The sequence below is a fragment of the Aythya fuligula genome, chromosome 25, assembly GCF_009819795.1.
Source record: "Aythya fuligula isolate bAytFul2 chromosome 25, bAytFul2.pri, whole genome shotgun sequence".
NCBI classification, from domain to species: Eukaryota; Metazoa; Chordata; class Aves; order Anseriformes; family Anatidae; genus Aythya; species Aythya fuligula.
In genome coordinates, this window is record NC_045583.1 from 3,854,947 (window position 1) to 3,882,015 (window position 27,069).

At 63.6% G+C, this 27,069-nt stretch overlaps 1 protein-coding gene across 6 annotated transcripts in view; it reads left to right on the plus strand.

Annotated features, from left to right (window-relative positions):
- Positions 1-267: 267 nt before the first annotated feature.
- The window catches only part of ATP2B4 (ATPase plasma membrane Ca2+ transporting 4), a 42,495-nt gene continuing 15,693 nt past the window's right edge, over positions 268-27,069 (plus strand). For 3 of the 6 annotated variants that reach the window (XM_032203091.1, XM_032203085.1, XM_032203089.1), the window contains exons 1-9: positions 268-344; positions 17,875-18,338; positions 21,150-21,347; positions 21,912-22,169; positions 22,806-22,931; positions 23,330-23,455; positions 24,912-24,947; positions 26,517-26,678; positions 26,776-26,990. In XM_032203091.1, coding sequence (XP_032058982.1) covers positions 18,143-18,338; positions 21,150-21,347; positions 21,912-22,169; positions 22,806-22,931; positions 23,330-23,455; positions 24,912-24,947; positions 26,517-26,678; positions 26,776-26,990 — 1,317 coding nt within the window. In that variant the 5' untranslated portion in view covers positions 268-344; positions 17,875-18,142. Of the gene's footprint in view, positions 345-3,803; positions 4,018-17,874; positions 18,339-21,149; positions 21,348-21,911; positions 22,170-22,805; positions 22,932-23,329; positions 23,456-24,911; positions 24,948-26,516; positions 26,679-26,775; positions 26,991-27,069 lie in introns of those variants that run through there. The other 3 variants (XM_032203088.1, XM_032203090.1, XM_032203086.1) reach the window with 2 other exon arrangements.

The following is a 27,069-nucleotide window of genomic DNA, read 5'->3' on the forward strand; positions in this document are numbered from 1 at the left end:
CGGGGGGGGGGTTGCAAGGAGGGGGTCCGGGGGGGGGTGCACACCCCAGGGAAGGGACGAGGGGGGGGCGAGGACCCCCGGGTGCCCCTCCCCGTCCCCCTTAAGCGGCCGCCACCTTAAGAGGGCCCCTCCCCCGGCGGGCGGGGGCCAGCCCGGCTCGGCTCGGCACGGCTCGGGGGGGGGGGATTGGGGGGGTTGCCATGACAAGCAGTTTCTCCCGCTAGCCCCGGAGCTCGCCGCCTTCCTCCTCCTCTTCCTCCTCCTCCTCCTCCTCCTCCTCCTCCTCCTCCTCCCATGGCCTCCCGGGGGGGCTCCGCCGGTAGCCGGGGCTGGGCGCAGAGCCGGTGAGTTTGGGTTTATTTTTTTTGGGGGGGGGGGTTGTTTTTATTATTATTGGTTTTTTGGGGTGTTGTACGTTGGGGGAAGAGTCTGGGGGGGTCGCAGTTGCTGACCGCACCCCGTAGGAGGGGAGGGACCCCCCCCTTTTTGAGCCCCCCCTCCCCGTCTCCAAGTCTCCGGGGAGGAAGGGACGGAGCCGGGGGGGGGGGCGCAGCGCAGCAGGTGGGATGGGGGGGCTCAAATGGGGTGTGGGGGGGCTAAAATGGGGAGGGGGGGTGCTAAAATAGAGGGGGGGGCTGTGTCTTGGTCCCTTATCCCGCCCCCCCCCCAGTGGGCGATGCGCATCCCCCAGCCTCGGCGCTGCGCGACCCCAAATGGGGGAGGGTCCTTGGGGGGGTGTCAGGGTCTTTGGGGGGGGGGGGTGAAGGTCTCTGGGGGGGTCTGTAGGGAGGGTGGAGGGTCCTAATGGGGGGTGCACCCTGTTTTTGGGGGGGGGGTTGAAGGAGCCTTGCCTGTGTCCTGCAACTTGTTGCTCGCCCCTATTTTTTTTTTGGGGGGGGGGTGTCAGGGTTTGGGGCTGCGTGTGGCCGTGGGGGGGGATTGGAGGGTACAAAAAGGGTGGTGGGGGCACAAAATGGGGGGGGGGGGCAGGATGCGGCCACTGCCTCCAGCCCTGGGCACGCCGCAGCTTGGCAGCGGGGCCGGAGGGATGGGCAGAGGCAGCGCAGGGCTGGGGGGGTGGGGGGGGCAGCGCCTTGCGGCAGCCCAAGGACGGTGCAGGGGGGGCTGTCGTGTCGTGTCCCCCCCCAAAAAAAAGAAAAAAAAATAATAAATCAATCCCTTTCCCTTGGGGGCTGCTTGCCCGAGGCGGACGATCGCATCCACAGCAGGAGCGGAGGAGTGGGGAGTGGGGAGGGGGGGGGGCAGGGAAAAATGGGGGAAAAAAAGGGGAAAAATGAAAAGCGGTGAGGCTGTGGCCCCCCGTGGCCGGCGGGTCTGGCTCCTGCCCCTTGTCTGCAGCGAGGTCCTGGATCCGCAGTGCTCCGTCCCCCCCCAGCATCCCCCCATGGGCGCACGGCACCCCCCTGGGCACGACCCCCCGGGGGTTGGGGGGGGTCCTGGGGTGGCGGCGTGGGGCTGGGTGGGCCCCCCCCCCATTGCCAGAGGCGAGCTGGGTGCTGGGAAGGGCGCGGGAGGAGGGACAATAGGTTATTGTCCTCTTATCTCTGGAGACCTGAGCTTGGGTGGGGGCTCGCTTTGCAAACCCCGAAGCCTCCTCGCAGCCTGTTTGCGCCCGGCGGGGCGGAGGTGTGGGTGCTGGGGGGGCACTGCTCCGTGTCCCCCACCCCACATGGCTGCGGTGCTGCTGTTTGCATGTCCGGCACGCTGGGTTTGTGCTGGCTGCGTGGCTCCAGACGGTGCCCTCGACCTCAATCCTGTGCTTCCTGGAGCACCGAAAGGCACCTGAATTATTTTGTGGGGAGCAGGAGGAGCAAACACCCCCCCCCGATTCCCTCTGCTCCCCCCCCTGCTGCAAGGCTTTGTCCTGCGGGCAGCCCCTGGGTGCCTGGCCCCAGGAATTGCCACCCCAGACCCCTCAGGGTGGCAGGGACAGGGCTGGCTGCAGGGTGTCCCCCCCCAAACCGCAGCTCGTGCTCTCCGGGGATGAATGGAGAGAGCCGGGGGGGGGGGGGGGGGTCCTGGAGGCCTCCCAACATCCTCGTGCCCTTTGCTTCCCCGCAGCCGTCACCTCTGCTCTCAGATCCGTGCTTTTCCTGCCCCGTGCCAAAGCTGGCGCGGCCCCGCCGTGATGGAGGAGGTGCCCGTGCTGGCTGCCTTCGCCTTGGGCAGGGCACCCGAGCGGCCCCGCGGAGCTTCCCCATTCCTCCAGCGGCCCCGGAGCGCCGTGCCCTGCACCGTGCCCTGCACCGTGCCCAGCCCCTCGGGGCTCAGGTTCCTTCCCCGACCCACCCTCGCCCGCAGCGGGGCCGTGGGTGCCGCGCCGGGGACGCTTTCGAGCCCCCAGCTTGGTGCTGGCACCTTCCCCGGGGAGACGAGCTCGCCGGGGCGATGCTGCCAGAGCTGCAGGTAGAGGCTTGAGAAGGTGCAGGGCGGCGTCACCGCCTGGTTTTTGGGTGTTTTTTTTTTATGGGGTTGAGACGGTGACGGAGGGAATTCCCTGCGCTGGCTGCCTGGCGTGCCGTGGCTCTGGCTCCTGCCGCGCCGGGGATGCCGGTGCCGGTGCCGCGCGTCCTGCCCTGCGCCGTGCCCACGGAGCTGGGAGCGGCCGTGGGGCGACCGCAGGTCCCGGGGAAGGGTGAGTAAGAGCAGGGAGGGACTGCTGCTCCCCCACACCATTGTTGTGCAGCAAAAAGCACCGGGGTGGAGCCCTGCGCGGAGTTCCCCCCTTCCCCAGGGCCTTTTCTGGCTCTGCCCCGGGGAGCTGCCGGCACCTTCCCTGCCCGCGCCGTGGCTGTGGGTTCCCTGCACGCTCCCTGCTCACCTCCTTTTATTTTTTTATAAATATATAATATGTATTTACCCTTGCTAGGCCATGAGTTTGCCCACGGCAGTCGCCAGCACCCGTTGCAGCTCCGTGGAAGGAGCCTGCAGGGATCTGGGGGGACGCGAGGAGCCCGGCGCCGAGCGGCGGCTGTAGGGCGAGCGGCGGTTCCCCTTATCTCCTGCCCCCCTTATCTACCAGCTGCTCCCCTTATCTGCTGCTCCCTTTATCTTGCTCCCCTTATCTACCTTCTGCTCCCTCCCCAGGGCACCCGGGCCCCTCCCCGGGGGGGGGAGGCTGCGCTGTGCTCGGCAAATCGCTGCTGCTCTCCGTGCCGGGGGGACACCGCGGTGCCTCGATGGGGTGTGGAGAGGTGGCCACAGCATGTGCCGAGAGGTGTCACCTCCTCCGGCGTCCCCAAATCCCTTCGTCTCGCCAGAGGCTGCTGGGATGGGAGCCAAGTGGGCTCGGGGATGCGGCGTGAGGCTGGGACGTGGAGAAGTGGTGGAAGAGGAAAGAAATTGGCCTGGGTGAGCTGGGGAACCGAGCCCGTCCCTGTCACCCTCGTGTCGTGGGCAGGAGGGACCGAGGACCCGTCCCGTGGTGCTGGAGATGCTCCCGGGGGATGCAGCTCCCAGCTTTGGGTGCAGTGGGAGGGGAAGGGGCCGCTCTCCCTGGGGAAAAAAAAATCCTCCCTCTGTGCAAAACCCTCATTCCGTGCCAAATCCTCCCTCTTGTGACAAGGGGGGGAGCGCAGTGACCGGCTGGAGGGGAGGGACACGGGGGTGGTGGCGCCCTGTCCTCCCCCCCCGTGTCCCCTGGTGCAGGTCCACGGTGCGGCCGTGGGAGCCCCGCTCCCCGCCAGGGCTTCCCGAGCCTCAGCTAACGAACCGTCCGACTTTGATGTTTTAATTAGTCGCTTTTGGCTTTAATGCGGAGGGATAATAGAGTTTCCGCGGACTTATAAATCCTGCCCCTCGATTTGTTCATTAGAAAAGGGGAGGGAAAGAAAAAAAAAAAAGAAGAAGGCAGCAGCGCTAACCCTGGGTAGGGAAAGGAAGAAAGCAAAGGCAGGAGACGTGCGGAGCGCATGACGAGCGGCTGGCGTGTCACTCGCCGGGATGGGGACTCATTAAAGCGCTAATTAAGCAACCCAGATCCTCCGACAGCTCCCCGTGAGTAAGAGCTGAGCGCGGTGCCCTCCTGCCTGGGAGCTCCTGGCTCTGGGTTTTAGCTGGAGGAGCCGAGGTGTGGGGCTGGGGATTGGGGCGCGGGGTGCTCGGGCACGTGGAGAGGGCCCTGGGGGGACCCTGGCGTGGGCATACGGGGCCACGGAGCGCTTCCAGGCTGCCCCCATGGGGGACCTGTCCCATCTGCGTCCCCCACCCAGGCTGGGATATGCGGGGACTCCTCGGTGGGTGCAGGATTTGGCCGCCTGTCCCCTCTGCTTTGTGCTGCCGGGGAAACTTTGGCTTCCATGGCAGGGATGAGTCGGCAGCCGGGCACCAAAACCCGAAGCAGCCGGGCGCTCCAGCGTCCCCAGGCTGCGCCCACCGTGTCGGTGCCGTGCAAATCCGAGGCCTTTTTATTTATTTTAAGGCGATTAACGTGTGTTTTTTCCCCCCCTCTGCCGAAGCCACCGGGGTCTGCAGGACGCAGCGAGGCGCTGGGGTGCCTGGGCAGCGCGTCGGAGCCCTACCCGGAAGAGTTTGGCCGGCAGGGGATGGGGAGGGAGGAATCCGATCCCGATCCCTCCCGCTCGCCGACGGGAGCCGAGCGCGGCGCTTCCCGGGGCCTGCTGCTGCTGCTGCCCCCGGCCAGGCGGCCCGGGGAGGGGGGTCTGCACCCCGTGTCCCCCCCGATTTCTCCGCCGTCGAGGCCGCCGCCGGCTCCTCTTTGTCTCGGGTGCGTTAAGGTCAGCCCTGCCCGCCGCGGCACCGTCCCGCAGGGAGCTGGGAAAAAGCCAGAGCCTTGTGCCGCGGGGTCCTGACCCCAGCATCCTCCTCCTCCTCCTCCCTGCGAGCAGGAGGAAGGCTTGGGGCTGTGCTCCGTGCTGGGGGCTGTGTCTGGTGACGGGGGGAGCGGTGGGGAGGGCTGAGACCCGAGAGGATCGCTGCAGCGGTGGCAACCCCAAAGCCTCCCCCGGGGCCGGGGCCGGGACCCGAAAGCGCCGCTCGCTCGCGGCTCCTGCGCTCCCCGGGCTAAAAATAAGCTGGAGGTGCTGAGGCTGCTCGGCCCGGGGGGGGCTGCTGAGAGCTCGGCCCCGCCGGGGTCTGGCCGGGGCTCGCCGCGACCTTTGCTCTTTGAGCAGCGGATCCCCCGCTCGGCTTTTCAGGTCCGGGCTCAGATTTCGGGCAGAAGGCGGCCGATTTGCAGCGCCGCTTCCTAAGGTGCTAATTCAGGACCCCGCTGGGCAGCTCGGGCTCCGTTGTCCCTTTCCTTTCCCTTGGCTTTCCCTGGCCGTGGTGTTCGCCCTCCCTCGTGTGTGGCTTTTTATCATCTTATTCCTGCGAGTCGCCGAGCTCAGAGGCGCCGATGCTCCGTTTTTCGCCCCGGCCCTCCCAGAGACTCAGCGGTGCGGCGCTCCGGCTTTTTATCTCTTCCTTCCCACCTTCTTGCAAGCCACTTGAAAGTAACCCTGGGCTGGCGAAGCGCTCGGCTGCTGCGGGCAGAGCTCGGGCTGGGCTGTGCGGATGCTTTTTACCCGGCGGTGGCAACGCCACTCACAGCCGCGTGCCATCCGTCAGGCTGTCACCGCCGCGGGCAGCCAAGGGACGCGAGGACACGCGAGAAGATGGCTCAGGCCCGCGGGCAGCTTCTGCCTCGGCTGCTTTCGGAAGCCCCAGCCGTGAGGTTTGCTGTGAAAGCCGAGCTCGGGGTGACGTGGGAGGGGGGACGGATGCGGGTGTGATGTGCTGGAGGGGCCGTTTGGGGCAGGGGATGTTTGGGAAGCTCCCGGTTCTGGGTGCCACCTGCGCAGAACCCACCCAGGAGAAGCCACAGATTTATTTGGAAAAACGCCGTGAGCACCAGCGACAAAAAAAAAAATTAAGGGGTGAGATATCCTGGTGGCAGAGGAGCCCCAGGGGGGCTGCGGGAAGGCAGAGCTGTGCCTGGCGAGGGTCACGTCCCTCGTGCCAGGAGAGGAGGAAAGCTGCAGCAGCAGCAGCCCGCTGGGACGCGTTACTCAGTGCCGGGATTTATCCCGCGTCCGGGCGGAGGGACCTGGCTGCCTCTGCCCGGGGGCACTGGGGAAACTGGGGAGTGAATCAGCCGCGGGGAGCCGGGACCGTAAACCCGGCTTGGCTGTGGAAAAACTGAAAGCGTGGCTCCTGCTCCTCTTTCCTGGGTGTCCTCGTGCAGACGTGGCTCTGAGTCACCGCATCCTGCCCGACGCCGCCTGGGGAAAGCGCAGGGGCCGGGAGCTGTGGGGTGCTGAGGGGCTGGGCTGCTCCCCGAGCCGGTGACACCGCGGGGAGAGCTCCCGTGACCCGAGACACCCGCGTCCCCACGGCCACGCTGCTGAAGTGTGAAAGTGCCCAGCCCGCGTTTTCCAGGGTGACTAGTGCTGGCTATTTTTAGTCGTCCAGGCTGGGCTCGGCTAAATGATGTCTTTTGAGTTTTATTTGAGGGAGGAGGGGTGAAGCGGAGCCTTTCCCGGGTGACGAATTGCTCGTGGAGCTGACCCCAAGTGGATTATCCAAAACCAAAAAGGGCCGGACCGGCTGAGTGCTCGGGCAGTTTCTTCCTCGGAGAGCATGGTGCCATGCGCCTCCCTGAGCGAGCTCCTTGGGGAAGGAGAAATCCCCCTTCCCTTGGGGAGAAACCTAACCTCAGCCCGCTACCTACTCCCACATCCCAGGGGATGCGCTGTGCCCCCCGAGGACCAGCCCTGGGAGCGCCGTTCAGCTCCGCAGGGGGGTTGAGCCTGCGGGCTGCTCTTCCCATGGGCGGCTGGAATCACTCGGGTGTGCTCTGGGTGCCAAAACGCAGCTGAGCACTGCTCCTGGAGGAGAGGCTGCTTTGCCTGCTGGGGAAGGAGGCTGGAGCCGTGTTCTGCAGGTGGATTTTTTTGGGGGAGGCTCAGCCAGGGTGCTACAGGGGTGGCCGCTCGGGTACCCGGTGGGTGCTTGAGGGTTGGGTGCTGCCCTGGGCCGGGCTCTGGTGAGCCCAAATCCTTCAGCATCGCCTTCTGCCTCCGCTCACTGCTGGATTCTGGTGTGTTGAGGCTGTAGTGCTATCTCCTGACCCGCTGCCTTTAATCTCCTTTAATTCATTGCGTCCCTTCTCGCCGTTGTTTTTCCTCTCTCCCCGTCCCTGCCTGCCATCTGCAGACGCGCTCGGCTGCCGCGCGCCAGGCTTCACCTCGCGCCGCCGTCCTGCGCCCGCGTTCAGCTGCCTGCTCGGGGTGGAGCAGGCGGCGTTTCCTTGTTTTTCTCTCCCCTGCAGCATCTGCATGTTTCTCTGCAGGGCAGCAGCCGGGGGAATCCTCTCGCTCCTGCAGTTGGACGTGAAATGCATCAAATCCGTGCAAGGCGCTGCAGCTCGCGCTCCTGCGGCGCAAGGGGGGGGCGCGTGCGGGGTCTCTGCTGCTCTCTCCCCGGGCAGATGCCGCCTGGAGGCTTGCGGTGTTTCCTGCCCTGGCTGGCACTGCGCTCAGGGGACTGTCCCTTTTCCCTTTGGAAAGGACAATGAAGGGATCCTCCCTTCCTCCTGCCACTCCTCTGGCCGCAGCTGCCTGCAGCCTCGCTGTTTTCCCAGCCCTGCGGCGTGCGCAGGAGCCTTGCTGCGCTCCTGCCCTGCTCGAGGGATGGGTTCGGGAAGCAGGGACCCGGAGGAGAGGGCAGGGCTTCCCCAAACCTCTCTGCCCTGCAGCAGGAGGTCAGTGTGGAGGACGAGGAAGCCTCGCTCACCCCGGTGCTGTGCTGCTCGGCTCGGTGGCGGCGAGCGGGGAGCCAGCAGCCGGCTCAGCACCATCCGCTTGCTTTATTCCAGGCAGATCCTCTGGCAGCAGAGCGCCCTCGACGCCCCGATCGCTGCAGTAATCTCCTGCCCTATCGCTGCTAAAGCCGCTATTATCCCCGGATTAGCCCTGGAGCTTCGATACCCACCTGTACGCACGACCTCTTCGAGGCCGGGGCTGCCGCGGCCGCGCTGCCCGCAGGGTCCCCTGAGCGCAAAGCGGTGACCGTCCCGCTGTCACCTCGGGTGACCTCGTGGCTCAGAGGCAGTTTGTTCGGAGGGCAGGGAGCGCTGCTCGGCTGTTTTAGGGCTGGTGGGTCTATGCCAGGTGGGGCACGGCTCAATGGGGGGCTTGGGGTGCTGCACCCCCATTTAATGGGGTGGCTGTGGCAAGGGGGTGCCCCGAGCGTTGTGCCTGGCTCTGCCGTCAGGGTCGCTGCCTCCAAATGGAGTTGCCCCAGGCTGGTTGGTTTTTGGTGTTGCTGTGGGTTGAAGGCAGGGTTTTAATGGGGTGAGCTGCAGGCTGCTTCCATCACCGTGGGGTTGCAGTTTGTGGGCACGAAAGGTGAGTGTGGTGGCAAAACCCAGGAGGTGGGAGAGTGCCAGTGGGGCTGGGAGGCACCCCCAAGCTTGGGGGACACCCGTGGGCAGCAGGAGCCTCGCCGGCAACTTCATGCTGACCCCTGAGGGAAGAGCTATCCCAGTGCCTCTGGGTTACTGGTGCAACTGGAAGCCACTGGGGCGGTGCCTGAAGGACAGCAGGAGGGAGCCTGGGGGGCTTGGGGCGCAGCACAAGGAGGGCACTGGGTCTAGATGGGGCCAGGCACAAGGACACGTGCTGGGGGACAGGGCCATGGGGCCCGTCCGCTTTGGGGACACCGAGGGGGGGCTGCCCCCAGCTGCTGGCACCCGGTGGTGATTTTGGGGCTGGCGCAGAGCAGCGCAGCCCGGAGCGAGCCTCTCCACCAGGGCTCAGCCTGGGCAGGGCGACTCTTCAATCTATCGGCGCTTTAATTAAAGCACGTTAACGGCTTTCAGATGCATCGACACCTGGCGTAGGCAGAGGACCTAATAACTGGGGGACGTGTTAGCTGCCTGCGGGTTACCTTGGGGCTGCGGCTGGCACTTGTGGGAAGTGCAGCTCTAACAAAGAGGCTTCAAAGAACGGCCCCAGTGTGCGCTTTCCCTGCTCGGCCCCGCGTGCTCTCCCCATGCCTCCCTCCTGCCCTGGAGATGCAGGACAAGGGGGTGTCCCGAGGCATTGAGGGGGGTGGATTTTGGCTGTGGGATTGCCCGGGGGCAGCAGTGGGGTGAGGGCTGGGTGCTGCGTGGCTCACCCTGTGCGTGGGGTGGGTGCCCCCTTGCCTCTCCATCCCAACCCCGTTGTTCGGCTCCAGCACTGCGCCAGCGAGCCCCTCTCCTCGCTGCCATTTCCCTCCCCGTCCCCTCGTGTGTGGCTTTATTACTTCTTATTTTTTTTAAAGCAGATTGCTGCTATTTGCTTAAAGAGCTGCTTCTCCAGCCCCGGGCCGTGGGGGAGCCTGGCGGGGCCGGGGCGTGCGCGTGCGCTCCCGCGATATTTTGCATTATCCTGAGCAACTGGCTCAGATTAGCTAGTCCTTCCCCTGCCCCTCCCCGTGCTCTCTTGGCCCATCTGGCTCTCCTCTCTTATTTATTGGTACATATTTTCCAGGCTCTGATTTGCCTCTTCTGCAAAGCCACCGCTCTGCCCAGATTTGATCTCCCGATGATATCACGGGCTTCGCTCGGCGAGGGTCTAATTTGGTGCCGGGGATGCAGGGCTTTCTTCCCTCGTATAAATATTGCCTTTTGGTCTTCTGCGTCGCTCCCTCTCTCCCTCCCTCCCTTTAATTAGACTTCTTACTGCATGGAACAGTTTGCAGTTATATATGGAAAACAGCCTACACTTTCCCAGGAGCGGGGCATGTCGGGAAGGGAAGCGGCGAGCAGCCGGCGCGCTCGCCCTGGGAGCGCGGGTGTTTTTCCTATCGCAGGCACGCTTCTGCTGCCTTTGCTTTTTTAACCCTTTTGGGGCGAGGAGGGGGCTTCCAGCCCCACCCCTCACCCCCCAGCCTGGTTGCTTACCTTTCCCTTTTCTCCTCCCCAAATCCCCGCTGTTTGTTTGGAGCTCTGAGTGGAGAAGCCCGGACGTCCCGGTGACGCAGCGCGAGGGAAACCCGCGAGCATGGGTGGGAGAAGTGACCCGTGATGTGAGCTGGAGCCAACACCGTTGGGAGCAGAGGGGACAGCCACCCCGTCCCCAGCCCGTGTGGCAGCGTCCCCTCGGCCGTGTCCCTGCTGCTGGCATCGGGGTCGGGCACCCAGCTTGGGGACGTGCCTGTGGTGCCGTCCCTGCTGCCCTCCAGCACTGGGGTGGCCGGGCGCATCGGGGTTCCCCTCTACTGGGCTGCACCCACGCTTTGGGGAGACCCTGGGCATTCAGTCCAGGTGTCAAACAAGCTCTGCGCCCCCTGCCTCAGTTTCCCTTGCTGTGACCAGGAGGGATTTGATCGCTGTTTCTTATTTTCTTTGCACGTGCTCTCTCTTTTCGCCGAGGAAGCGGCTCGTCGCGCCGGCGGAGAGGTTAGTGCTGCGCGCCCGCCGCCGGCATCGCTCCCCAGGGACACCCTGCGGTGGGACAGGGGGCTCAGCCTCACCCCCCCGGTGATACAGAGCCCCCAGCTACATGCAGGGGAGGAAACCAAACCCATCCCAAGGGGAAGCCTGGCTGTGGACGTCCCCTGTGGGTTCTGGGGTGTATAGGGCCGGTGGGGCGCTCGCCAACCCCACGGGTGACAGCAAACGCAGCCGATGCTCCTCCCGGCTGCTGCTGGAGGAAGTGGCGGGGCCTATTTTAAGCCCCCGGGGATGTTCAGGGTAGGAATCCCCTCTCCCTGTGTAATCCTGCTAAAAATACCGTGGCTGTACCCATGCGCCCCGGCCGCTCGCTCTCTGCTTCTCCGGGTGTTGTTTTGCCTGCGAGACGCCCTCGGTCTCCGTGGGTCGGTGCCTGCCTGCTACTTCGTTTTATTTTAAGCCGAGCTGTTTCTCCTCTCCCTGAAGAGGGTGCGGAAAGGTGGGAGTCGGGACTGCCGGGATCTCCTCCCGGCTGGGGGCTGGCGGAGGGCTGCAGCCCCCCCGGCACCTCGCTGCCTCAGTTTCCCCACCCCCGTATGGTGCAGGGGGGCAAGGTCCAGCCCCGTCCAGGACGTTGCCATGCTGATTAACGGGCTGTAATTAATCCCTTCCTGCATGCAGGGGTGCTGTTACTGGGAATGAGGCGTGTTGGAGCCACGGGGAGCTCTGGTTTGTGGGGCTGTGGCAGTCAGAGCCCAGCAAGTTCCCAAACCTGTGGCGTCCCCAGGCTGGGTGGGGGAGCCGAAGGGAGCCAGGGACTCGGTGCAGGCTGGCTCAGATGTGTGCCTGGTGGCCAAATCTGATGGGTGTTTGGGCCAAATGGGTATTTGGGCCAAATCTGATGGGGAGCAGAGCGAAAGGGGGGGCACAGCAGGGATGGAGCTGGTCCAGGAGCCTGGTTCTGGTAGCAGTGCCAAGGTCTGGGGTTGCCCCTGCCCCTACAAAGGGCTGCAGGGCAGGGAGCACCCCGTCCCTTAGGGAAGGGCTCCGGGCTCCCCCCATCTTGTGTTGTGCTTTAACCCCGTCCTTGTGGCCTGTGCCCTTTCCTCCAAAAAGGAGGAAAACTTCGGGAGCCCGGCCTCCGAGCATCCCCGTGGGCTTTGCAGGTTTCCTGGAGGCCGAGGGATGTGGGGTGACCCGAAAACCCAGGGCCAGGTCTGCGGGGCGGCGGATCCATGGCTGTGGGGGAGCAGAGATGGAGCCCTGAGAGCGGAGGTGCTGCGGGATGCCAGGACGGGGCCGAGCTGTGCTCCCTGCTCCCCTCGCCACGAGGGGAATTGCCCAGCGGATCCAACTGGGTTCAGAGGAGAAGGGGAGGGAAAAAAATATATAAAAAAAAGCTTGAGTGAAGTTGCCCAATTGCCCAATAGTTGGCCGGCTGCTGCCTTATCACCGCCCGTGGTGCCTGCGATGCTGGGGCAGGAGGAACCAGTTTCCCAGTGCTGAGCTGGGAGGAGCAGGGGATGAAGGCTGGGGCTCTGCACCACGCGGCGTGGTCGGGCACCACCAGCTCCCACGTCTCAGCCCCTTGTGGCCCCCAGCCCCAGCATCTCCCCTCCCTTGGATGCACCTGGGGCTGCGGCACCCTCTGAAGGCGCCCGGCCCGAGGGGGCTCCAGGTATTTTTGTGCAGCAGAGGCTGGGGCTCGCCTCGTGCCTCCTCCTGCATTCCTCCCCCTGCCCGACGGCTGCGCTACCTTGTAAAGCACAAAAGAATAATGAGAGGAGCCCGGGTGATTTAGTGCAGGCGCCGGGAGAGAAATACCAAGGCCTTAGATGGAAACATTCCCCTTGACAGCTCGCCTGGAGACTCCCTCCGAGGTTTTTTTTTTTCTTTCTTTCTTTTTTTTTTTTTTTCCACCCCCCTGAAATTCCTCTGCCCTTGGTGGCGAGGGGAAGCCCGGGGGCGCGGGCAGATTCCTGAGCCCCCAGCTCAGAGGCTTCTGCTCCGGCCACGCGCCGGTGGCTTCGGCACATGGATGCCCCATGTGGGAACCCCGGGGCCGGCTCCGGGGCTGGGATTTTGGATTTTGGGGCGCTGTGCTGGGGGGGGGAGCTGCATCCAAGCTTGTCCTGCGGTGCCGCAGCGCGTCCGGTGCTCTCCTGCCTCTTCGCCGCTTCTTTTGCAAGAGGCGATGGGTGCCTTGGGCGTGCAACAAACCAGTTTTCCTGCCTTGGTGAACAAGAGGCGAAATAGGAGCAAATGTGAGCAGCAGCTGTAATTAGTGGGCTGCTGCCAGCTGCTCGTGCTCCCTGCGGGGGCATGCACCAAGCGGCTGCGCTCCTGCAGCAGGTTGCACCTCGCTGCCCCCTCGCCTGCACCCTTCTCCTTCCCCTTGGGTCTTAACCTCGTGGCTCAGGCACCGTCCCATCCCTCCAGCGCGCTGCTTTTCGGTCCCTGCAGCCCTGTGGGAGGCAGAGGAGGAGGAGGATGTGCCACGGTGTGAGGCCGCTCGGGTGGGACACTGCTGCTGCATCCACCGGGGTCATAGTTGCGTGGTTTGTGTCCCCCGCGGGTGCTGCGCCCTTTCCGTTGCCCCCAAATCCGTGCGGATTTGTGGGTGTCTGGGTGGGGGTGATGGGGTTGGGGTCAGCTCTGTCTGGGCTGGGTGTGGGAGGGGATCTGGGCTCTGTGGAAGTGGGGAGCAGCTGGTGGCCTGCTGCCCGTGGGGACGAGCATGCTAACCCCCAGGGGTTGGTGGCTTTTGGGGACGTGAGCCCCGACCCATCCAAATCCCCTCCCCGGGCACTTGGCATCGTCCTGGTGCGTGCGTGGTGGTTGTGTGGGAGCCTGCTCCGTGTGGGAATTGGGGATTTGACGTGCTCAGGTCCCCCCCTTCCTACAAGATGAAGCCTGGGGGCTTCCTCCCCCTGGGTGCGAAGGGCACAAGGGGTCTCCCCAAATCATTGGGGTCTCCCCAAACGGCCGGGCTCTCTCCTGCCTTTAGGCTCTTGCGTTTCCCCAGCTGTCGGGGACATCCCCGTGCGAGCACCCTGGGGTGCCCAGAGCCTCCCACGCGTCAGGCATCTGCAGGTTGGGTGGCCCTGGGGGGGTTTCCTGCTGGCGGGTGCCCCGCAGCCATCGAATGTCACCGTCCCCTCCCCTGGGGCTCCTCGGCGAAGGAAGCGGATGCTGCGGTGGGAGGTGGCAGCAGGGAGGTGACAGCAGGGAGGTGACATCCCGTTGGGGTGCCCCGTGGCCGGGGAGTGATGTTGGGGCACCCCCAGCTCTGGGGAAGGAGCGAGGAGAGCCCGATCCCGGTGTTATTGGGGAGCAGGAGCAGTGGGAGCGGGTCCTGTGCCCTCGTTGCGTGGGCGCTGGCGCAGCGATGGAGCTGCCCTGGTGATGGGTGAGTGCGAGCCTGGCGGGCTCTGCCCAGGGGTGTTTTTGGGGTTTTTTTCATCCTCTTCTCTAACCCCATCGCACGGCGTGTGGCCTCTCTCCGTGGCATCAGGGCGGAGGGCTCAGCTTCCCACGCCGTGACCTTGGCTGCCTGCTGGGAGCCCTGACCCTGAGCTGAATCCCTCGGTCCCGAGAGGGTGCAAATCCTCTGGGGGCTGCACAGATCCCCTTTGGGATCCGTGCCCCGTGCCCCCGGAGCGTGCCGTTTGCAGCCACGAGCCAGCTCGGCGATTTAGGAGCCTCTCCCCCCGAGAAGAGGGAATGCACCGGGGGCAAGATCGAGCCCGGAGCCGCTCCGGTTTCCTCGTGGGTGTCCGGTGCTGCCGGTGCCGGAGGGGTTAAGCGCGGCGCTGGGCGAGGGGAAGGCTCCCCATGGGTGTTGCTGGGAACGAGGAGCCGAGCCGAGCCGAGCCGTGCCGCTGCCATCTGCACATTGCGATTTGGTGAGTGTGCGGGGAGGGGCCCCGCGCCCCTGCCCTGGGGCTCCCCTGGCCCCCCGCTTCCTTCTTGGGGAGGGGGGAAATGGGGACGGTGTGGGGTGGGCACGGGGCTGCGGGGCTGCTCCAAGCGTTTTTTGTGGGGGGGCAGAGAAATGCCCGGGGGGGCTGCTGCTTGCCCAGGGCACGGCGATTTGGCCAGGGGGGCCCCACGGTGGGAGTCAGGCGGGGTTGGGGGGGTTGTGCCCTCCCCGAGCCCCCCCCTATGCTGGCCAAGAGCTCCAGCCCCAAGCTTTTGGATCTGTTGGAGGCAGGCAGGGTGCGTCGCACGGAGCTGCCTGCTGAGTGTCCCCGTTGTCTGTCCCCGTGTGCGGGGCTCCCAGCGCGCTCCCCGAGCTCCTGCTCCTGCTCCATCCCCACCACGAGGGGCTGCAGCCCGGCAGAGCCCACCCCTCACCCCTCTCCCACCGACTTTTCTCCTCTCCAGCAGCTCCTTGGCTCAACGGGGTCCGTGTGTGGTGGGAGCAGAGCTGGGGAGAGCAGTTCCTGGATGCTTTTTTTAAAAAAATATCATATTTTTTTTCCTTTTTTGCTCCCCATTTGGCACCGTAAGCAGCATCCCTGGCACAGCTTTCCATTGGCTTTGCCATGGCAACCTCCAGCAGCCGAAAGCTGGGGAGGAGACGGCCCCCGTGGCACGGCTCGGGGCCGGGGCAGCAGGGCAGGTGCTTGGGGTGGGGGGCAGGAACCCCATCAAAGGGGCTGAGGTTTGCTCGGGGGCCTCATCCTGCCCGGCCGAGCTGGGGTTTGTGGCTCTGCTCACCCCAGGGTGGGTGGGGAGGCAAACGGGTTTGGTTTTCTTCCCCATGGAGGGGAGATTTTTGGGGCTTTCTGGAGCAAAATGCGGAGGAGAGCGGGAGGGTGCTGAGCCGGGGGTGCTGATTTCCCCGTTATTTGTGGGTTTAACTAAAAAATAAAGAAAGAAAGAAAGAAAAACCAACAGCTGAGCTTGGTCGGGTCGGCTGCCAGGTGCAGGGCGCTGGGCTCGCTGTCTGCCTACTCCAAAACAGGGAGGATTCGCCTCAATCTGCAGCGCGGGGACGCGGTGGAGTCCCAGGAGAGCTGGGAACCCGCGGTGGCATCCCGTGGTGCGGCAACCCCGGGGCTCGTGCTGGGGAATTGGGGATCCCGAGCGGGTTTGCAGGCGCATCCCCGTGTGCGTGCTGCTCTCCGTCGGCCCTGCAACAGCTGCCCGAGCAGGCGTCGCAGCGAGCCCTCTCGGGGCTTGCTTTGGAGGTGTCACGCAGGACGTGCCCGGCTGATTTTCCCTCCAGCTTGGCTTTTTCTCCCCGGGGAGGGAAGCCGCGAGCCCCCGGCACGCGAGCAGCGTCGCCGCGGATGCGCCGTGTGATTTTTTTAGGGGGCTGGGAGCACCGCCTAGGCTGCTCACACCACCGGTGCCTGCGGGACGGGATCCAAACCCTACATCCTTGTCCCTCTCTCAGCAGCCTGCTTCCCTTCTCCCCCCGTATTTAGGGCCGGGAGGGCTCCTCTGCTCACACCGGTGGCCATGGGACGGTCACGCCGGCGCGCACCCAAGGCCGTGCTGGCCCCGGCGCAGGCAGGCCGGGCCGGAGGTGTAATGCAGCCGTTTTATTATTCCGGGCAGGTTCGTCTGCAGCACTGCATCGGCTTCACGGCTCCCTGGCAGCCGCTGCCTCCTCCCCGCCTGCTCCCTCCGCTCCCTGCCCCGTCCTCCCCGCGTGCCGCCGCGCGCCGGGAGCCGCGTCCTTCCCCGCTGCCACCGCCGAGGTCCTTGTCTGCGTGGGGACAGCGGGAGGTGACACGGCTGCTGGCTGCTCCTTCGGGCTCCCTGGTTGTGTCCCTGGTTGTGGCTGTCGCTCTGCGGGGTTGCCCAGTGTCCCGTAACCTCTGCCTCCCTCGCTGTCCCCACGGGGGCCTTCAGAGAGACCCCCGTGTCCCTCCGCAGTGCCTGGAGGCTCGGGAAACTAATTCCTGAGCTAGGACAGGCTGCTGAATGCTGCGGGAGTCGTTAGGCACTCATTAGTGTTAGGTCTTAGCGAGGCTTCAGCGCAGCTCTCTGCTTGCCAGGGACCGAGCCTGCCCAGCCAAGGAGCCTGTCCCGTGCCAGCAGGATGGGGCAGAAATGGGCCAGGAACGGGTCTGGGACATGGGACCGTGCTCTGTCCCCAAGCTGGGACCAGGTCCCAGCGTTCCCTCGCCAGGTCCCTGCGTTCTCCTTGGCCACCAGAGCGAGTCCTGGGGCTGGGGCTGCAGCGGGCAGGAGCTCGCCGCCCCCCCGGGCAGGTAACGATGGGTGCCCCGTGGCTCTTTCAGGGCTAATTACGGGCTAGGCCATCATCATATTAATTAGCCACCTTTCTCTTCGCCTCTCGGCTCCCTTCAGAAGACGTCAGTGACGGTGAAAGAGGGGGAAAATCAGCGCGCCGAGGTGGGGGGGAATTATCTTTTTTTTTTTCTGTTGATCAGCGGGAGCCTGCTTAATTGCATCCGCCGTCAAGGATGCTGCTGCTCCAGCTCGCTCCCTGCTTTGTGGGGTCAGGGGGCAGAGGCAAGGCTCCGTATGGGGACGGCAGTGTCCCCATCCCATTTCCACCTCCGGCTGGTGCGTGTTGCCTTTGGCACAGGGAGTCCTCAGCTCCCCAGTCCTTCAATCCCTCCGTGTCCCTCCGTGTCCCCAGTGGCCACCAGCACTGCTCCCTCCTGCTCCTGGCGCTGCCGTGGGACCCTAAGCCCTGGGGAAGGGGGATGCTCACATCTCTGCCTGATCCCATAGATTTTTTTGGGGGGTTCTCCCACCCTTGCAGTGGGGCTGGCAGCGTTTGGAGGCGTTGGGGGATCCGGCTCCTCGCAGGCTGCACTGCGAGAGCTCGAGCAGAGCACGGAGGGAGAGCCGAGCACGTGCCATTAACGCAAAAAACCCTTTATTTCGTAGAAACCCACGGGGTTTAGCACTTTCCTGACGGATCTCTCGGCGCTCAGGAGCCTGCTGGGTGCCGCGAGCCCCCTTCTGTCGGCTGCCTCGGGATGCTTTTTTGCTTACCTGTTGCCAGCGCCGTTACCAGGCGCTGCCTCCCCGGGCCGGCGGGGCGGAAGCAGCTGTTTTCCACTGCCGAGCTGTATTTTTAACCCCAGCTCAATGGGAGCATTTTCGGGGCCGGCCAGCTGTGGGCTGAGCGGAGAACCACCTGGCCGCCCTTCCTGCCCTACGGGCTGGGCCGAGCTCAGCTTTCACCATTTTATTTATTTATTTATTTATTTATTGCTCCAAAAAAGCCAAACCTTAGGGTTTTGGGGCAGAGCTATGTGGTTTGGGTTTTTTTTGGTTTTTTTTTTCTTTTTTCTTTAGCACAGCCGGGTGAGCCCGCGGTGCCGCCGCGCGCCTCCCAACCACGCCGCCTCCTCTTCCTCCCCGTACCCATCCCGCGGGGGCTGCGTGCGTCCGGCCGCGGACCCCCCCCTGATGACGCCCTCCTCCTCTTCCCATCCTTTTTTTTCATTTATTTATTTATTATTTTTTTTTTCCCCCAGCTCCAGTTGCTGTGGTATCCAGGGAGCCTTCCTCCTGCCGCGGGAGATGCACGCCGGGCGTTGCTAAGGTTGCCTCCGCGGTAACATGCGCATCCTGTTTACACCTGCATCCGGAGGAGAAGGGCTCGGCTAGAGGCACCGCTGCACCCGGGCAGCCCCCCAGGGACCCCCGCCGGGCCGTCCCCAGCTCCCTCCCCAAAAATCCACAGCCTCGTGGCTGGCCCTTGCGTCCCGGCGCCCCTTGGCGCCGCTGCCCGGCCGGGGCGAGATGACGAACAACGTGGCCGATCACCACCCCGGGAATTCCTTCACCGAAGGCAACCATGAGGGGGATTTCGGGTGCTCCGTGGGGGAGCTCAGGAACCTCATGGAGCTGCGGAGCGCCGAGGCGGTCGCCCGGCTCAACGACTCCTACGGCGGCGTGCACAACGTCTGCAAGAGGCTGAAGACGTCGCCCGTCGAAGGTAAGCGGGGAGCTGGGACGTTTTTGGGAGCTCATGGCTGGAGCTGTCGGGCTCCAGTCGCTCGTGGCGGAGCTCAAAGCGCGGTTCTGTCGTGCTGGGTGTCCTCTGTGGGTCCTGGGGATGTGGTTCCGTGCCTCTGGGTGGAAATAGGGGGGCTGGTGGGGTGTGAGGGGGTACAGGGCTCATCTCCCAGCCCTGCTGCTGCCCCAGCCTCTCCCCTGTTGGATAATTCGCATGGGATGTGGGGGAAAGGGGTGTGAAGGTTGGGCGGCAGCTGGTGGTGTGGGCATCTTGCGTGTGGTGTGGGCATCCTGGCCAAAGGACAGGCAGAGCATCCCCAAAGCGCTGATGGGGACGGGGAGGTGCCCACGGCCCCGTAGTTTTAGGGTTTCTTCAATGTGAGCTGGAAGCCTGGGTTTGGGTCCTTCTGAGCATCAGAGGTTTGAGCGGTGGCTGGTTTGGTGCTCTCTTTTGGTGCTCTCTTTTTGGGGTGCTGGCTGATGTTTGGGGGGGTTTGGCTGGAAGGACGTGACCTCTCCTCCCCGTTTGCAGGGGTGACATTTTTGGGGGCCCCCCATAAGCAAGTAGGGCCAGGTGCTGTGACTCTCAGCGTGGGGCCTTGTTGGCTGTCTCTGCACAGCGATGCGTCCCCTCCGTGGTGCTAAAAGGGGCACGGGGGGAGAAACCCCTTGTTCCCAGCACTGGGATGGGGACGTGGGATGGGGACGTGGCTGCCCCTCGGCCCCGTTGTCGCTGGGGTTAGCGCGTTTCCCAGCTGTGAGCGGGACCGGGAAGGGGAGACAATCCCGGGATGTCATTAGAGAAGGGGGGGGAGCCCCGGTGGAAATACCAAGTCCTGACCGCAAAACAATGCGCTTGGCCGTGCCAAAAGGTGAGCGCGCTTTTGGGGGCGGGCGGGGAGGGAAGCAAACCCAAACCTGCCCTGATCTGGGAGCTCAAGTACTGAAGGGACACCGTTTGGCCCCGATTTGGGATCAATTCAGGCCTGAGCCCCTGCTCTGCATACAGCTGTTGATTTGGAGGTGACCCAAATCCCAAACCCCGTCCTACTGAGCCCAGAGAGCAGAGAGAGGTTATTTCCTATGAGCTCAGCTATTATTAGGAAAAGTGAAAGCCCAAAGCACTGCTCGACTCCTGCCGTGCTGGGTTTGCCTCTCCGTGCTCCACAAGGAGCCTGATGTGGGGTGTGATGGTTCCCAGCAAGGGAAACCCCAAAAGAAGGGAGCTGCGAGCCCGGTGCTACACCCGGCCCCAATAATGACCGGGTGGGACGCCCTGGCCAGGTTTTAGGGCAGGATGTTCAACCTGGGGGCTTCCACCTCATAGGATGAGATCTCCCCTTGCACAAGTGATTTTGGCAGGGGGCTCTCCAGCATCTCCCCTAACCAAAGATCTAGATCCTAAAAAAGAGGGAAATGGGTGAGTGGGGGGGGGTCGTAGGAGAAGCCTCTGTGGAGAGGTGGAGGCCAGGCGGGGAGGTTCACCCTGGGGTCCCTGTTTTAGGCTGGGGAAGTACGGCTGTCCTCCTGCTGTACTTTGTGGCCTCCACCCCAAATTCTTCACCTGCTGCCCCCCCCTACGGGGTCCCATCCAGACCCCGCTGTGGCCCCAGCGAGGAGCAGTCAGCTGCTGGCCTCTTGCCCTCTGCAACCCCTCCAGATAAACTAAAACCCACCCCACCCTCATCACCCCGTGAGAGCAGGGGTAATTAGAGAGGGGGGGATAGATCCCGGGGGTGCTCCCAGGTGGGTTTGGAGGAGCCACGTGTGCGCCCTCGGTGGCATCCCGTGCCGTGACGCCGGCGTGAGTCAGGCTGAGCGATGCTGAGCGAGATTTTCCATCTCGGGGAGGCCACGGGGGCCGGGAGATCCCGGGATTAGGGCTGGGTGGGGATGCACGGGCTGCTCTGCGGGGTTTCGTCAGGGCGGGGGGAAGCGGGGCGCATCCTGCTGCTGCCTCCAGCCGGGCTGCCCTGTGGGGAAGTGGCCCCCGGGGTGGGGCCGTGGCGCTGCCAGGCTGCTCCAGGCACCCATGGGTGCCCCAGGGCCGGGCGTTACAGCCCCTGCCCGGTGCATTTCGGGAGCTGGCAGCAGCCCCGGGCTGCTCTTAAGGTGGAAAACGCAGGGGCTTGGCGCGGGGCTGCATTAAGGTGGTGCTGGGCTGGGGGGGCTGCTCTCGCCTCGTGTTCCCCCCCCTGCAGCTCTTTGGTGCACGGGGAGGCAGCGGGGCCGAGTGCTCGCCCCATTGCCGCCTGCTGGGAGGCTGCTGCGCTCCCCCACCCCCTGCAACCCACAGGAAGGGGTTCAGCCCCCCCCAAAACCCGATTCCCCCAATAGATCCGGGCTGTCCTATTCCATCCCTAGCTCCCACCACCCATCCCAAAGCAGGAGCAGCCCCCGGTTCGCACTGTCCCCCATTCGCTGGGGGTCTCGGTGTCCTCTGGGGGGGTCGGAGTCGTTCCTGCAGCGCTCCCCGCTGCTTCCCCTTCCCCGAGCTGGCAGCAGAGAGGCATCAGGTGGCTCTGACAGCTCCGAGCGCCGCTGGCGGTGCCAGATTTACGGTTAATTTGCTGCAGCGTGTAAACAAGCCGGCCAGCGCCAACTGGCATTAACTGCGGCACCGGGGAGCGGCGGCTCCGTGCCCGCCCCGGGTGTCCCTCGTGTCCCTCGCCGTGAGGGGTGGCAGGAGCAAAATCTGGGCTCTGCGCCCCTCTGCAGCACTGGAGCTGTTCGGTGGGGACGTGGAGGCAGCGCTGTGGCTCGGTCTCATTTCTCCCCGTCCCATCCCCAGGTCTGTCCGGGAACCCGACCGACCTGGAGAAGAGGAGGCAGGTGTTCGGCCAGAACTTCATTCCCCCCAAGAAGGCCAAGACGTTCCTGCAGTTAGTGTGGGAGGCGCTGCAGGACGTCACGCTGATCATCTTGGAAATAGCAGCCATAATCTCCCTGGGCCTGTCTTTCTACCACCCCCCGGGCGGTGACAATGAACGTGAGTCCCCGATGGGTTTTGGAATGAAATCTCCCCCTTGTGGGTCCCCCCATGCTGGTGGTGCCTCGGAGCCGTGCTGCTCCTGCTGTCCCCTTCGATGGTGGCTTCTCCCTGCTCCTCCCTGTTCCCCAAGGGACGCTCATGGGGTAAGGGGTCTGTATGGCCTGGTGGCTTCCCAAATCCCATGTGGCTGCTTCTTTGCTTTGGGACAAGGTGTCCTTTGGTAACTCCCCCAAACCAGTGCTCTTGTGAGTGATCCTGGGATCATTAAGGTTGGAGAAGCCCTCCAAGATCAACCACCCCCTGCCCTGCCACCACTGTCCCCACTGAGCCGTGTCCCCAAGCACCACCCCCAACCTCTCCTGGAGCCCCCCCAGGGACGGGGACTCCCCCACCTCCCTGGGCAACCCGTCCCAACGCCTGCCCGCTCTGTCTGAGGAGAAATGTCCCCTCATTTCCCCCCTAAACCTCAGGGAGCACCCCGGCTGTCCTCTGGGGGTGTTTCTCAGGAGCCACTAAGCATCCCGTTGTACAAAAGGTTTTATTTTTTCCCCCAAAATGCAGTGTGCGGGCAGTCGTCGGGCGGCGTGGAGGATGAGGGCGAGTCGCAGGCCGGCTGGATCGAAGGGGCGGCCATCTTGTTCTCGGTCATCATCGTGGTGCTGGTGACCGCCTTCAACGACTGGAGCAAGGAGAAGCAATTCCGGGGCCTCCAGAGCCGCATCGAGCAGGAGCAGAAGTTCACGGTCATCCGCAAGGGGCAGGTGATTCAGATCCCCGTGGCCGAGATCGTGGTGGGAGACATCGCGCAGATCAAATACGGTGAGTGAGGGGCGCAGGCGGCGCGGTCGTTCCTCTCGGGTGATGGGAGATGCTCCGTTTGGGTGACAGGGCTCCGCTCACCGCTCGCCAGCCCACATCAGGGACTTGTTTCAGCAATCTGCTGGCCCCAAACAACCCACAACCGTGTCCATGTTGGTGAGCATCTCCCTAGCGAGGTGTCTTTGGGAAGACCTAAATGTTGTAGCCCTCGGGCTAGAGGAGGTCCTGCTCCTGGCTCACTTGTTCCCTGCAGCTCCCGTCAGGAATGAGTTGTGTTTTTTTTTCCCTGTGTGGTGTTTATTTTCACATAGAGCTTTTTCCCACCTCTGCAGGTGGATGTTTGTGTAACAGTTTGGTGTATTGAGGCTTTGGGAAGGCGTGGTGTTGATTCCATCAAATCAAATATGAGGAAGCACCATGCGATTGAAAGACCTCAAAACTTGAATGCTTTGCGTGTGAAGATTTTAGAGCCATTAGATGTCACTCTTGAATACCCTCCCTTTGCTTCTCCTACCTCTAAGCTTGGTCTGAGACTGAATTTTGAGTCCTTTTGCTAACACCTGAGTCCTCCTGAGACACAGGGCGAGCTGTGGCTGGCCGGGCTGGGACCGACCCCTGTCTTTGCTCCTCTCCTAGGTGACCTCTTGCCAGCAGATGGGATCCTGATCCAAGGGAATGACCTGAAAATAGATGAGAGCTCGCTGACCGGGGAGTCTGACCAGGTCAAGAAGTCTCTCGATAAAGACCCCATGCTGCTGTCAGGTGAGGCTTCTGGGCAGAAAACCCAACGCGTGTTGGCACCAGAGCAAAAAGCCTGAGGTTTTGGCATGGTTCGAAGTCCCAAACCTGTTGGCATCACACAGTGAATTGCTGAATTGATCGGGACGGGATCCTGACCATCTCTTTGGCAACCATGAGAGACATGGGAACGGCACGGGGACCTTTCCAATGTGTCCCCATTTGGGCAGATCCCATGTCCCAAGCGCCCCATTGCTGCTGGGGCCAGCAGCCCTGGGGGGAGATGCCCCAGGGAGAAAACCCCGGCTGGTGTGGGGGCTTTGTGCTGCCATGGGGAAAGGGTCTCTGCCTGGTCCTGGTGGTTTGGGGGTGATGGAGCCCCGTGCTGGTGTCCTGCCTCACTGTGCCTCCCTGCGTGCCAGGTACCCACGTGATGGAGGGCTCCGGGCGGATGGTGGTGACCGCCGTGGGGATCAACTCCCAGACGGGAATCATCTTCACTCTCTTGGGGGCAGGAGAAGGAGATGAGGAGAAGAAGGTGAAGAAAGGTAAGGAGATTACTGAACCCACTTCCTCCCTCCTATTGCCTTTCTCCCTCCCCTGGGGAGAATCCACCAATGCCCAACAAACCACCGAAGGGATGCGTTTGGGCTTTAGTGTGCCTGACCCGGGCAGTATGGCAAGCTGTTGGGACAGCGTGGGACGTGCTGCGAGGGGAAAGCCCCTCATGCACCCAGACCTCGGCTCTCCAGCTCTTTTTGGTCACAGCTCCAGCTCTCTTCTCCTGCCAGCTGCAGCCTGCAGTTGGAGGGTTGTGGGGTCACGGGGAAAGGGGCCGCTAGCACTGCCCCAAAGTGGCACGGTGCTCGTTGCCACCCCGTGGTGGGAAGGTGAGTGCCCGCAGGGTGTCAGCAGCCTGTCCAGAGCCTTGGAAACTTGGCTGAAGATCTCTGCTGAGCTCCCTGGGCAGGAGATGGAAGCACAGGGGATGGAAGAAGAGGGCGAGGAGGGGTTTGCGCCCTGCTGGGTGGAGGAGAGGAGAGCAGCCGGGCAGGCTGAGCTGTTCCCGATCATGCTGGGACTCGAATGCTTTCCTGCTCTCACGTCTCGCTGCTCCGTGCCAGCCCTCCTCAGCCACAAAGGCTTCAAAGCCAGCGTTGGTGTGAGTCGGGCTGGGGAAGCTGAGGTTCAGCCCAGCTCGGAGGTGGGAGCATGGGGAGCGGCTGCTGGCGGAGCTGAGCAGCAGCTTGCCTGGGACCCGGGCACGGTGCTTGGGGTTTTCCTTGTCCCCAAGCTCTGGCACTCAGCCCCACAGCAAACCCAGCTCCGTGCCACGTGCTGGGGCCTTGCAGCCCTCAGTTTGGGAGTAAAATTGAGGAAGGGAGAGCTTCATTGTGGTACCTGGGGGAGAGGAGAAACCAGGTGTGGCGTATAAATCCCTTTATCGTGCTCTGCTTGTATAAATTACAGAAGCACGGGGCTTCTGGTGTTGTGGAGGCACACTGGGGATCCCGATACGGGGACAGTGCCCACCACAGACATGGGGGGCTCCACCCCTTGTAGTGCTGCCCATTGTAGGGGGGGCAAGTCTGTGCGTCCCCGTTGGATCTGGTGGCAGCAGGGGGGCCGGAGCACTCAGCACGTGCTGGGCACCCATCGAGCTCTGCTTGTGGCTTCTGCCCAAAGGCCTGAGACACCCCAGCACCCCGTGGGGTGCTGGTGGGAATTGTAGGGGGTGCTTGACATATGGGGATGGGGTGCTGGGGGAGCCGGGGAGCTCCAGACCCTCCTCGTGCTGGGGCGCAGGATGGCCTCCAGCGAGGCCAGCTGGCTGGGGTCCCACACTTGGCACCCAAGGGTGACAGCAGTGGTGCTGAGCCCCCTGCACGGATGCTGCCGGAGCAGCGTGCGGCCCCTCGGAGCGGGGCTGGCCCGTCCCATCCTGTCCCCTCACCGGCTGCGGCTCCGTGTGCTCAGCCCTGCACCCTTTCTCTCTTTGAACAGGTAAAAAAACCGGAGCCCCCGAAAATCGCAACAAAGGTAACCAGCCTCTCCATCCTTTGAACCAGCACCACACTAACTACTGAGCATTCCTCCTTCCTTCCTTCCTTCCTTCCTTCTTCTCATGAGTCTGTGCTCTTTGCTGCTCCGGCGGGACTCTCGCCTCGTTGTCCTGGGAGAGGGTGCAACGGTCCCGTGGCTCCGGCACGGCCTCGCGGCGCTGGGCGCAGCGGGGACAATGCAGGCTGGCTTCCCCGTGGCCAAAAAGTCTTCGTGCAGGGAGGACGGGGCTCTTCCCAGCAGCCCGGATCATTGGCAGAGCATCCGTGTCCACGTTGGCGTGACCTGGTGGCTCTGAACCTTCGTGCCCCCCAGGAGCTGCCCTGCTGCGGGCTTTGTGGTTGGGCACGGCTGGGGGAGAGAGGTGGGCGCATCGCGTCCTCCCGGGATAAGCCACCCCCTGGGACCCGGCCCGCGGGACGGTTGCACCCTCTCCTCCCATGGCCTCGACTCCGTGAGCGTCTCTCGCCAGTGTTTCTCACCCTGTTCTTTGCAGGCTGTGGAGGAAGCCCATTTCTGCACCTCTCTCTCCACCTCTTTCTCTCTCTTTCTCTCTCTCTCTCTCTCTCTCCTCTCAGCAGTTTGAGTTGCCCTCCTTCCCGTCAGACTGTGTCCGGGTGCTTGTTCTGTCCTTGTCGGGGGCTGGCATAAGGAGGTGGCAGACACGGGGCAGCTCGGGGCTGTCTCCGACCATCGAGGGGACAGGTCCTGGGACACTTGGGGGGCCCCCGCTGCGCCCCCAGCCCCAGCAGCCTCGCAGGGGGTGGCATCTTCTTCTCTCCCCATCCTGCTCCACAACTCCCAGCCGACCTGGGTCTGCAGACCCTCAGCTGGATGAGGGCAGGGAGTCGGGCCGAGCTGTAACAGCTGTCTTGGGTCCTAAAAATGTGTCCTAAAACCGTGATGGACGGCTCAGGGCTGGGTTACGGGAGCTGGCTCACTCCTCTTCAAACTCCATCCGACCGCCTAACCGTCCCCTTCCATCTCACCCCTCCAGCTCCCCTGTGAAAGGATTCCTGCTGAGCCCCCAAAGGGCATTAAAAAGGCGTTAAGGCACCGAAGAGGGGCTCAGAGCAGAGGGAAGCCACTTCCCAAGCTTGTCCCTGCTGGGACGAGGTCTGCCAGTGCATGGGAGCTGCTGTGGGGCCAGCCCAATGTGCTACAGGGCACAAAGCAGCCCGTGGAAGGATTGGAGACCTCCTGCCCATGGCCTGGCCAAGGGGTTTTGTGCAGCAAAACCATGAGAAATGGTCCTGCCTGGCCCCTGGCCACCATCAGCTCCAAGGACCTTTCATCCGTGGGGCTGGGGCGAGAGGTAGATGGCAAAGACTGAGCGACAGGGAGGTGACAGGGCCCCAGGCCACGAGGTTTCCATGTGCTCGGATGTGTGTGTCGTAGGGAATGGTGTGTGTCGTAGGGAATGGTTTTGTGCTCTGGGTTTTCTCTCTCTCTCTCTCTCCCACCACCATCTTTCTCAGTGGTGTCCTGCAGGTCTTCTGGTCTCTCTCCTACTCACACGTGGTGTCTTATTTTGCCCTGGGGCTGTAGCTAAAACTCAGGATGGTGTGGCCTTAGAGATCCAACCCCTGAAGAGCCAGGAAGGGGTGGAAAACGAGGAGAAGGAGAAGAAGAAGGTGAAGGTGCCCAAGAAGGAGAAGTCTGTGCTGCAAGGGAAGCTGACGCGCCTGGCAGTCCAGATCGGGAAGGCAGGTGAGCAGCTCTCCCTGGAAATTTTGGGGTGAGAAGGGGCCGTCCCCTGCCTCCCCCGTGTCCTCTCACCTCCTGCTCTGCCCCTTTTTCCCCCCAGGGCTGATCATGTCGGCCATCACGGTCATCATCTTGGTGCTGTACTTCGTCATCGACACCTTCGGGGTGCAGGGCCGGCCCTGGCTGGCGGAGTGCACCCCCATTTACATCCAGTACTTCGTCAAGTTCTTCATCATCGGTGTCACCGTGTTGGTGGTGGCCGTGCCCGAGGGGCTCCCGCTGGCCGTCACCATCTCCCTGGCCTACTCTGTGAAGGTGAGACCTCTGGGGTGGGATGTAGAGGGCTTTATGGGGGAAATTCGGTCTTCTGGCTCTAACCTCGCCGGCTCTGCTG